Source organism: Neovison vison, chromosome 2, assembly GCF_020171115.1.
Source record: "Neovison vison isolate M4711 chromosome 2, ASM_NN_V1, whole genome shotgun sequence".
Classification (NCBI taxonomy): domain Eukaryota; kingdom Metazoa; phylum Chordata; class Mammalia; order Carnivora; family Mustelidae; genus Neogale; species Neogale vison.
Window position 1 is genome coordinate 39,814,047 of NC_058092.1, and position 12,858 is coordinate 39,826,904.

General features: G+C 35.6%; 1 protein-coding gene across 3 annotated transcripts in view; it reads right to left on the minus strand.

The window, feature by feature from the left end:
* The window catches only part of LOC122899951 (BEN domain-containing protein 5), a 1,721,330-nt gene that overhangs the window by 1,482,617 nt on the left and 225,855 nt on the right, over positions 1-12,858 (minus strand). For all 3 annotated transcript variants that reach the window (XM_044238193.1, XM_044238194.1, XM_044238192.1), the window contains exon 2: positions 8,333-8,455. In XM_044238193.1, coding sequence (XP_044094128.1) covers positions 8,333-8,455 — 123 coding nt within the window. The remainder of the gene's footprint in view (positions 1-8,332; positions 8,456-12,858) is intronic.

Below are 12,858 nucleotides of genomic sequence, written 5' to 3' on the forward strand. Positions count from 1 at the left end.
AATTAGACAGCCACAGATAGAGGAATTAACCTGGACCATTTTCTTACACCATACACAAAGATAAACTCAAAACGGATGAAAGACCTAGACGTGAGATAGGAATCCATCAAAATCCTAGAGGAGAAGATAGGCAGCAACCTTTTCAACCTCAGCTGCAGCAACTTCTTGCTAGACATGTCTCCAAAGGCAAGGGAAACAAAAGCAAAAATGAACTACTGGGACTTCATCAAGATAAAAAGCTTCTGCACAGCAAAGGAAACAGTCAACAAATTTAGAAGGTAACCTATGGAATGGGAGAAGATATTTGCAAATGACATATCAGATAAAGGGCTAATATCCAAATTCTATAAAGAACATATCAAATTCAACACCCAAAAAACAAATAATCTAGTCAAGAAATGGGAAGAAGACATAAAGAGACATTTCTCTAAAGACATCCAAATGGCCAAGAGACCCATGAAAAAATATTCCATCTCACTATGTATCAGGGAAATATAAATCAAAACCACAATGAGATACCACCGCACATCAGTCAAAAAGGCTAAAATTAACAAAACAGGTAACAACAAATGTTGGTGAGGATGCAGAAAAAGGGGAATCCTCTTATACTGCTGATGGGAAGCAATATGGTGCAGCCACTCTAGAAAACAGTCTGGAAGTTCCTCGATAAGTTAATAATAGAGTTCCTCTATGATCCAGCAGTTGCACTACTAGGTATTTACCCCAAAGATACAAATGTAGTGATCCGAAAGGACACCTGCACCCCAATGTTCATAGCAGCAATGTCCACAATAGCCATACTGTGGAAAGGGCCACGATGTCCATCGACACATGAATGGATAAAGAAGATGTGATGTGTGTGTGTATATATATATATACACACACACAATGGAATATTACTCAGCTATCAGAAAGGATGAATACTTACCATTTAAATTGATATGGATGGAAGTGGAGAGTAATATGCTGAGTGAAATACATCAATCAGAGAAAGACAATTATAGTTTCACTCATGTGAGAAATATAAGAAACAGTGAAGAGGATCATATGGGAAGGGAGGGAAAACTGAATGGGAAGTCATCAGAGAAAGAGAAAAACCATGACAGACTCTTCACTATAGGAAACAAACTGAGGGTTCCTGGAGGGGAGATGGGTCGGGGATGGGATATTTGGGGGATGGGCATTAAGAAGGTCATGTAATAAGAGGAGAACTGGGTGTTACAGGAAACTGATAAATTATTGAACACTATATCTGAAACTAAAGATGTATATAATGTGGCTAATTGGTGAAAAAATAATGAATAATGTTATTCTGAAAATAAATAAATTGGAAAAAAAATTAAAAATTAAAAATAAATAAATAAATAAGGAAATCAGTTGCAAAAGTTTTGGGAGAGCTGAAAGATCAAAAAGGTGAAAGTGGGGCAACACAGAGATTAACAATAGGAGGAAGTCTCTACTGTACCCACAGGCAAAGGGGCAAAGGCAAGAGGTGGTGATATCCTGGGAGTCAGAGCAATCCAACAAAGCTGGAATCACAAGAAAGGGGCTTCTTGGCAAAAGCATAAAGGGAATATAGCCACTGGTGGAAATGCTGCCCAAAACAAAACAAAAAAAAAAAAAAAAAAAAAAAAAAGTGGGGGGGGGGGGATATCAAGACAAAGTTCTTTCTACCTGCCTTTCAATCTCCTGCTAGAATTTCTGATTAGCCAAACCTAGCCAGAATCCAGATAACAAGGGAGCATGGGAAGTTCAATTTTCAGGGGGTTGGCACCTGCAATAAGAAGAATGGGCAAAGAATGAGAAATGAAACAAACTACAAATAGGTGGCCTGTACAAAATATCCTCATACCTTCAAAAGCCAAGTCTATCTGAAAGCTGTATGAAAACCCAGAATTTGTATGGACTTTTCAATACTGCAGTATACTATCAAAACACTAATATTTTATGGAGAATAAGACAAAAAAATACACAACATTCTAGTTTTACTAATATAATTTTAAAATTTTTGTTTGCAAATGGAAATCAATAATAATAGAAAATTTTAAACATTCTAATTGAAAATGTATCATTTGGCTATCACTTGAAAAGGCATTTATGTCAGATTTAAACTAATACATACATATAATCATTCAAGTAGTAACTTTAATCTTTACTGAAAAGAGGAGGATTATAAATGGACTCAATGAACCATATTTAATCAAGTCATAAGTGTCCCCTTTTATGAAGTTATTTTACTACTAAAGCATAGAGGGTGTTTTATATGTACTCAAAGTCCCCTTCAAAGCATTGTCTCAGATAATTTAAAAAGAACAGTTGAAAAGATGTGTAAATACAATTTTATTAAACATACTTCATTCTTTTGCAACTGTTTTTTCAGAAATCCTTAGGTTCAGTAATGTTACTATAGGAAATGTCATCATTCTTAGAGGAAATCTATTTGGGAATGAAATGTTTTACTTCTTCCTCAAAAAGAAGACAAACAAATAAGAGAAGAATACAGATGTAGATACATAACGATATATGTATGTAGAAATAATTCAGTAAAGAGGTCAGAAATTTAAAAAACAACTGAAAACCTTATAATAACAGAAGTTCAGGTTTCTTTCGATTATGAATCAGAAACAAATAACAAAATAAAATTATTCACCTACAGTTGCATAGCTGCCAGTATCTCTCCACAAAATTTCTAGTGAAACACTTCATATTACATAACCATGCTGTTTTCTCCAAAATGTGTTAATTTTTTTCTCTAAGATAGGTAATGGCCTAGTAAGGTGGCACATCTGTCCAGCAACACATGAATTACCCAGAGCATCTCTCTTTTCAGATCCCTATCTAAACGTACAACCTTACATAAGTCCTTGTCTCAGGGTATGATTCTGGGGGGAACCCAATCTAAGGTTTGTATTTTGTAGGGTTGTTCTAAGGATTGGTAATGACACATATAAATATACCACAAAAAGGCCTGGCACATTTTAGTCTCTTGAAATGATATTATATATGTGCCAGAATTATTACCTGAAATTGATAGGCATATATTGTACTGTCTCTTTTATATATTATCCTAATTTGCATAATAGTTCTGCAATACAGATATTTGTTTTACTAATTTTACAGATGAGTAAAAGTTAATATATGAAACCAGGTCTGTCTGAAACCAAAACCTGTGGTTTTGGCATTATACTATACTGCTATTAAAAAAAAATTTAGTTAACATAGGCCTTCCAATTCAAGCACAGTGTCACAAATAGGAAGATTCAGTTCTCTTTAATAGCTGAATGATATTCCTCTGTGTGTGTGTGTGTGTGTGTGTGTGTGTGTGTGTGTGATATTTTCTTTGTCCACTCATAGATGGAGGGACATTTTTGTTGTTTTGATATCTTGGCTATTTTGAACAATGCTGCAGTAAAATCAATTTCACAGAAACAAGAAATAGAAAGGTGGTTACCGGAGGTTAGGGGGAAGGGGAAATGGGGGGTGATATAACTGAAAAGGTACAAATTTTCAGTTATATGAATAAGTTTTGAGGATCTAATGTATGTACTCCATGGTAACTATCATTATTAATATAGCATAGTATACTTGAAAGTTGATAAAAGGAGATCTTAAGGATTTTTACCATGCAGAAAAGTTAACTATGGTAATTATATGAGGTGATGGATGTGTTAATTATCTTAATCTTGGTAACTACTCTATATTATATATATATATTTGATAATACATATGATATATATATATATATATATATCAGACCATCATATTGGACACATTAAGTATATACAATTATATTTGTTAACCTTCCTCAAAAAATTAAAAAGAAAAACTATATCAACCATTTGGATATCTTAAAAAAAAAAAAAAGAAAAAGTGAGATATTAGACTAAAACCCACAATTTCTATTGTAGTCATGGCACATTTTCATACTGTGCCAAGAATAAAAACTATTTCCTTTCAAAAAGAAATAAAACATTAATTTTCAAAGATTATACAAATAAATGTAGTAAAATTCCATTAGAGAAGTTAAAAATTTAAAAATTAAAGTTTTAAGTTTTTATTTCTATCATTTTGAAATGGTATATAAACAACTGAACCTTTTTCATGTCATAGTAATTTAAATATCATATTAAATCTCTGAGGCTAACTAATTTGTAGTGTAAATTATATTGTTCTTCTCATATTCAATATACACACACTCATATCAATCAAAAACATTAATCACATTATATATGATGGCAACCAAACATAGAATTTATTTGGATGGCTTATTTTAAACCAAGTGGATAATTTTTTATTTCTTATCAAAAAACTTTATTATCTTATCTTACTATATATCTATATATTCCTGTATAACTTATCACTTAATGAGAAATTTTCAACAATATATCTATTATTCACATGTCATAAATTGACTATAATAAGATAATATGTGTATATAATAGTTAGAAGTATGGCCTTTGGAACCGGGAAAGCCCCAGATTCAAATTCAGCTACACCTCTGTCAGTCATGCAATTCAAGGGAGATAACTTTACATCTATGAGCATTAGTTTCCTCACCTACAAAGAGAGATATAGTACCTCAGAAGGTTTCTCTATTAAATGAGGTAACCTATGTATATCATTTATCATAGTGTTCTATGAGTAATAAGTAATTGATATTTTAATTGATTTTTCTTCTTAATGTTCTTGTTGCTATTAATGTTAAGTTGTTCGTTTTTTTTTTTTAATTTTCAGCGTAACAGTATTCTTTGTTTTTTGCACCACACCCAGTGCTCCATGCAATCCATGCCCTCTCTAATACCCACCACTTGGTTCCCCCAACCTCCCATCCCCTGCCCCTTCAAACCCTCAGATTGTTTTTCATAGTCCATAGTCTCTCATGGTTCATCTCCCCTTCCAATTTCCCTCAACTCCCTTCTCCTCTCTAACTCCCCTTGTCCTCCATGCTATTTGTTATGCTCCACAAATAAGTGAAACCATATGATAATTGACTCTCTCTGCTTGATTTATTTCACTCAGCATAATGTTTTTATCTAAATGTAAAAATATTTTATTTATCTTAAAATCTTACTTTATGAAAACCATTTTTACACTATCTATCCTCCCTCACTTATTATTCGTTTATTGAGCTCCTTGATATATGACTGATAGTACAGTAGGCACTGGAGAATCAAATAAGAAATCACCCCTGATTTCAAGGTTTCAGTGAAAAGGAAAAGAAAGAAATATAATAAAAGGCTAGCATATAAGAGCATAAGAGGTGTCTGTAAATATAAAGGCAGAGACAGCCATATTTGCCAGAGAGGTACTGTTTCTTGGAAGAAGAAATACTGGACTGAGTCTGAATTAACATTTCACCAGGAAGAGAAAAGGATCTAGGTCACAAAGAAAACAGTATATACAAACACATGGAAGCTTGAGAAAAGTTGGTAGACTGGGGACATCAAACAATTAATTATTAGTGAGAGCTAGAAAAGAGTTAATTTCTCCCTACTTCATTCAAAAAATAAATACACTATTAATTTAGTGCTTACTTTCATAAGCACTCTGCTTGGTTGGGAGAACAGGGATTAATAAGATACATATTCTGTCCTGAAGCAGGTTAAGTGTAGTAGAAAAGGACAACCATGAAAAGTGTCAGGTGTCTAAAGAAGGATAAAATTAGGCTGGTCTTGCTGTTTTTCCAAGGAAAATCTTGCTGACATATATCAGGGTATGGAAAAAACAGACCAGGGACTCACTAGAGAGTTCATGTTTGACCTGCAGAACTTACTTCTCATGAGAAAAACAAATTAGCCACCAGTTCAGGACCAAGCAATATACAAAACACTGTATATATTCTACAACTTAGAAAGAAAAAAAAATTCTTATGGGAGCCTAACTTAAGGCAATATACTCCATCCACATGAAACAATACTTCCCAATCATTGACTCTCTTAACCACCCTACTCTTCTCTAAGTTTGGATGCACCTACAAAATCCTGTTTAACACATTAGGAAGCCACAGTCAGTAGTTCAGAGTCAGCATATAGGAGAATACCCCTCTGACTTCCCTGTTTTAAATAATCTAAAATAAATCCCTGAATTTAAATTAGTTCAGATGAAAACAGCATATGTTAAACTAATAGTTTCAAGTGCCAACTAAATTTCTTTCACAATGCCCTTTAGCATTATGCCCTCAGTCCACAATGAAGGATATTACAAAATACACTCCTATAAAATATATTGTTATAAATACCATAGGGATATTGTTGGGGATACTATTCATCACCTTTCAGTGTCTGCTTTAGAAAACCCAATAGACTCTCAATATTTGGTTTATTTTTATCTTCTGGCCATTGTTTTTCTCTTGGCACTGGCTACTCACAGTTAAATTTATTACCTACCTATAGCAAATTTATGAGAACTCATAGCATGCTTTTTAGGTACTCATATTACTATTATTTTGTATATATTTTGGTAAGATGTTTTAACTTTTTAAACAATGAAATATACATTTTTTTCTTTAAGATGAAGGATAGGCATCATTCCCCATTAAATGATGAGGAAACTATGGCCCAGTTTTCAAGTAAGGATTTAAAATTTAGCTTGACTCCAAAGGGTGTCCACTTAGGCACTCTACTATTACTGCAAGATTTATGCACTACTAGGACAGATACAATTGATAGAAACCAACTGCTCATACACTGTTGGTTAATATGGATTATTAATTTGGATACTATGTGGTCAAATTGGGTAATTTCTTCTAACTGAGATTTTCAGTAAAGGATGGAAAAAGATAACTAGGGTTAAGAAAAACAGGATCTAAGAAAGAAATCTGGATTATTTCAGACTGTAGGTAAACCAAAACAACATATAATCTTTAAAAGAATAATTCCAAACCTTATAGAGTTATTATTATTATAAAGAGCCTTCCTCCTTTAACTGAGGTTAAAAAGAATTCAAAAGATATTTTCTAGACACCAAATACATCCCAGAAAAGGCAATAATGCAAAATTCAAGAAAAGTACAAGAAATTGTTCTTAATTATGTGGACAGTGTTCAGATCTGAATGGAAGAACAATGCTATCTATACTACTAATTATGGGTTGAATTATGTGCCCCCAAAATGCATATTAAAGTCGTAACACCCAATACCTCAGGATGTGACTCTACTCGGAAACAGCATCTCTACAAAGGTAATCAAGTTAAAATGTGCTCATTAGAGTGGCCCCTGATCCAATATGACTGGCAGCCTCATAAAGAGGGAATATTTAGAGAAAGGCATGCATTCAGGGAGAATTCCAAGTGAAGATGAAGGCAGGGATCAGGGCGACGATTCTATAAACCAAAGAATACCAAAAACTGCTAGCAAATCACCAAAAGTTAGACAAAAGACATGGATTATATTATTCATAACCCTTAGAAAGATCCAACCCTACTGACACCTTGACTTAAGATTTTCAGAACTATGAGGTAATGAATTTGTTGTTTAAGCCACACGGTTGGTGGTACTTTGTTATGGTAGTCCTATAAACCAGGAGCAAAATCTTACATAAACAAGCTTTCAGTTGTTGATAAACAACCAACGTTCTTAGGGTTCGAAGAAGTGTCACATAATTGACACTCCATGTCCCTGCAACCAATGACACACACACATGCATGCACACACACATTATGAAAACCAAAAATAATTAACAATTATTTATAAAACAAAATTGTATTTGCCTCCTTCATTAAAATTTTCAACATATTCTGAATATGTACAATGTGCCATTCAGAGTATAAGGTTCAGGGCACAAAAAAGTTAACAAGATCCAATCCCTACTGGATGGGAATTTGTAATCAAGTTTCAATCTTCCCATTCAGAACACCCACAGCACTTGATGATTGTGATGCAATATTACTTTTGCTGTTTGGTTTGTGTCCAACTGAATCTGTTCCCTAATAATATCTTCATAGAAGACCTCCTCTCTGACAAGGACTAAGTTCTGTGAGCATGTCACATAGATACAGGTACATGATAAACATTCAATAATTAATGATTTATCAAAAAGTCAAATTATATCTGTTTTATCCCAAAAGAAATAATATCTGAAAAGTCATTTTATAAAATATGAATGCTCATTAGTATTACCATTATACCATTAAATAATCACTTATAGCAATAAAAACATAGCATTTCATTTCCAAGTATTTCCAAGTTAATTCTTTAAAAAGTGATTTTTCCCCTGACAACTTATTCCATTATGATGAAATATTAAATGGGTTGAATCACACCAAAGGAACAGATGAATTGGATTTTGAAACAATCTAAGACATATTCAAAAGCAATGGTCTTTAATACACTCACCACTTTCAAAGCAAGCATCAAAGATAAGATGTCCTTTCTTGGGCTGTCCACAGTATCCGGACGGAAGCACCATATATTTGCTCACATTCCCTCCAATGGCATCATCATTTCCCACATCATTGCCTATTAAAAAAAAAATAAAAAAGGCCCATGTTTAACAGAAATCAAAATACATTTAAGAATATAAATCCAATGAGATTTTTATTATTAATTTCCCCCCTCCCATCATTTAGTGCTTATCAAACAGTAAGAAATTAACTACATAATGTTGTAGAGTAGAAACAATACACATTTTGAAATCAGAAACATAAGGTCTGAAATCTCACCTCTAATAAATATTACTTCTGTAACTTAATCCCTTTAAGCCTCAGTTTTTCCCATCCATTGTTAAGGAATGGTAAATGAAAATACCTAGCATGACTACTAAAATCCAAAAGATGTCCATTAAATTGCACCAAGAAAACAAAGAGGCAACCCACGGAATGGGAGAAGATATTTGCAAATGACAGTACAGATAAAAGGTTGATATCCAGGATCTATAATGAACTCCTCAAACTCAACACACACAAAACAGACAATCATATCAAAAAAATGGGCAGAAGAGGGGCGCCTGGGTGGCTCAGGGGGTTAAGCCGCTACCTTCAACTCAGGTCATGAACTCAGGGTCCAGGGATCGAGTCCCACATCGGGCACTCTGCTCAGCAGGGAGCCTGCCTCCTCCTCTCTCTCTCTCTCTGCCTGCCTCTCTGCCTACTTGTGATCTCTCGGTCAAATAAATAAATAAAATCTTTAAAAAAAAAATGGGCAGAAGATATGGACAGACACTTCTCCAATCAAGACATACAAATGGCTATCAGACACATGAAAAAATGTTCATCATCACTAGCCATCAGGGAGATTCAAATTAAAAGCACATTGAGATATCACCTTACACCAGTTAGAATGGCCAAAATTAGCAAGACAGGAAACAACATGTGTTGGAGGGGATGTGGAGAAAGGGGAACCCTCTTACACTGTTGGTGGGAATGCAAGTTGGTGTAGCCTCTTTGGAGAACAGTGTGGAGATTCCTCAAGAAATTAAAAATAGAACTTCCCTATGACCCTGCCATTGCACTCCTGGGTATTTACCCCAAAGATACAGATGTCTGAAAAGAAGGGCCATCTTTACCCCAATGTTTATAGCAGCAATGGCCACGGTCGCCAAACTCTGGAAAGAACCAAGATGCCCTTCAACGGACGAATGGATAAGGAAGATGTGATCCATATACACTATGGAGTACTATGCCTCCATCAGAAAGGACGAATACCCAACTTTTGTAGCAACATGGACGAGACTGGAAGAGATTATGCTGAGTGAAATAAGTCAAGCAGAGAGAGTCAATTATCATATGGTTTCACGTATTTGTGGAGCATAACAAAAAGCATGGAGGACATGGGGAGTTAGAGAGAAGGGGGTTGGGGTAAATTGGAAGGGGAGGTGAATCATGAGAGACTACAGATTCTGAAAAACAATCTGAGGGGTTTGAAGTGGCGGGGGCGTAGGAGGTCGGGGTACCAGGTGGTGGGTATTATAGAGGGCACGGATTGCATGGAGCACTGGCTGTGGTGAAAAAATAATGATACTGTTATGCTTAAAATAAATAAATGAAAAAAAATTCACAAAGAAAAAAAAATTGCACCAAGTATTTAATAAGTGGTTAATACACTTAAACTCTCATAAATGTTCAGTTAGGGGAGCCTGGGTGACTCAGCTAAACATCTGCCTTCTGCTCAGGTCATGATCCCAGGGTACTGGGATCAAGTACCACGTCAAGTTCCCTGTTCAGTGGGGAGTCTGCTTGTCCCTCATCCTTCGCCTCCCCCCAACCTTGTACTCTCTCTCTCTCTCTCTCTCGCACGTGCCTGCTCACTCTCTCAAATAAGTCTTTTAAAAAATGAACTGTTTAATTATTTTAATTCAAATAAAACAATAATTCTATAACTAGCATTATAACTTCCTAATGTTCCACAACCAGAAATAATTTGAGAACTACTGAATTAACATATAAGTTAGATTATACTGTTGGTGGGAATCCAAGCTGGTACAGCTACTCTGGAAAACAGTATGGCGGTTCTCAGAAAGTTACAAATAGAGCTACTCTATGAATCAGCAGTTGCACTACTAGGTGTTTACCCCAAAGATATAAATGTAGTGATCCGAAGAGGAACCTGAACTTCAATGTTCATAGCAGTAATGTCCACAATGGTCAAACTATAGAAAGAGCCAAGATGTCCATCGAAAAATGAATGGATAAAGAAGGTGTTATATATATCTATATCTCTATACAAACACACACACACACACACACACACACACACAATGGAATTTTACTCAGCCATCAGAAAGGATGAATACTTACCATTTACATTGATGTGCATGGAATTAGAGGGTAATATGCTGAGTGAAATAAGCCAATCAGAGAAAGACAATTATCATATGGCTTCACTCATATGTGGAATACAAGAAAGAGTGCAAAGAATCACAGGGGAAAAGAGGGAAACTGAATGGGAAGTCAACAGAGAGAGTGAAAAACCGTGAGACTCTTTTTTTTTTTTAAGATTTTATTTATTTATTTGACTGAGAGAGATCACAAGTAGAGAGGCAGGCAGAGAGAGAGAGAGAGGAAGCAGGCTCCCCGATGCAGGGCTCGATCCCAGGACGCTGGGATCATGACCTGAGCTGAAAGCAGAGGCTTTAACCCACTGAGCCACCCAGGCACCCCGTAAGAGACTCTTAAACTATAGGAAACAAACTGAGGGATGCTGAAGGGCAGATGGGTTGGGGGATGGGGTATTTGGGTGATGGGCACTAAGGAAGTCACATGATGTGAGAAGAAGTGGGTATTATAGGAAACTGATAAATTACTGAACACTATATCTGAAACTAATAATGTACTCTATGTTGGCTAATTGAATTTAAATTTAAATTCCTTTTTATTTTTATCCTCTAATATTCATATAGAGTTAACTTCAAAGTAATCCCCTTTCCCCAATCAATACTACCATTATAGGTAAACCAATTTTTAATCCCCTTTATCTTAGGAAAGTTGAGTCCTTTAACAAAGATATCAAGATACATCCAGGAAGAATCAAAACAACCTTCCCCGCACACACTGAGAATTTATAAGAACTCTCCCATCTTCTTCCACCAGTGTTTCTGTGTTTTTTGAGTTTGTCCTGATAGCATATAAATTTTACACTTGTGGTTCTTTTTGACGAGGTTCTTTCTTTATTTGCATATATATATATTTTTTTTCTTTCTCTTGCCATATAATTGTATCAGTCTTTTTATCTCTTTTTGTTTGTCTACTTCATAAATCTTACCTTGGGACCCATCTGGGCTGAACCTTCTCTTTCATCTTCCCTTTCTTTCCTGTCTCTCTCTCTCTCTCTCTCTTTTTTTTCTTTTTCTTTTTCTTTTTCTTCTTTTCCTTTTTCTTTTCTTTTGTCTCTCGTTTGGGTGGGGAATCCTGATTGCTCAGAAGTGTTCCAGGGTGCACCTTGACTGCACCAGAGTTGATACATCCAGCTACATCTGTTCAGTCTTCTCCCACCAAAATGACTAGGAGGAGGAATGCCCAACAGAAGAAAAATACAGAGGATGGACCTTCTGCAACAGAGCTAACGGCTATCAACATAGACAATATGTCGGAAAGAGAATTCAGGCTAACAATTATCCAGGCAATAGCTAGGTTGGAGAAAGCCATGGACGACCAAACAGAATTGATTAGGGCCGAACTGAAAGCGACCAGACAGGATGTTCACAATGTTAGGGCAGAGCTTAAAGCTACCAGGGAGGAGGTCCACAATGCTCTCAATGAGTTCCAATCTAATCTAAACTCTCTCAAAGCTAGGGTAACTGAGACAGAAGATAGAATTAGTGATCTGGAAGACAAACAGATAGAGAGAAAGGATCAGGAAGAAGCCTGCAACAAACAGCTTAGATCCCATGAAAGCAGAATCAGGGAAATAAATGATGCCATGAAGCGTTCCAACGTCAGAATTATTGGAATTCCTGAAGGGGAGGAGAAAGAAAGAAGTCTAGAAGATATAGTGGAACAAGTCCTTCATGAAAATTTTCCGAATCATGCGAATGAAACCAGCGTTCATGTACTAGAGGCTGAACGGTCTCCACCCAAGATTATACACTCCAAAAAAAATCACGACACCTGATAGTCAAATTGAGAAATTATAATTGTAGGTATAATCTCTTGAAAGCCGCCAGGGCAAAGAGGCTCCTTACTTACAGAGGGAAGCCCATCAGAATAACGTCAGACCTGTCCACAGAGACCTGGCAAACCAGAAGAGGCTGGCAAGATATATTCAGGGCACTAAATGAGAAGAACATGCAGCCAAGAATACTTTATCCAGCAAGACTGACATTCAAAATGGATGGAGAGATAAAGAGTTTCCAAGACCGGCAAGGCTTAAAAGACTATGCAACCACCAAGCCGATACTGCAGGAAATATTAAGGGGGGTTCTATAA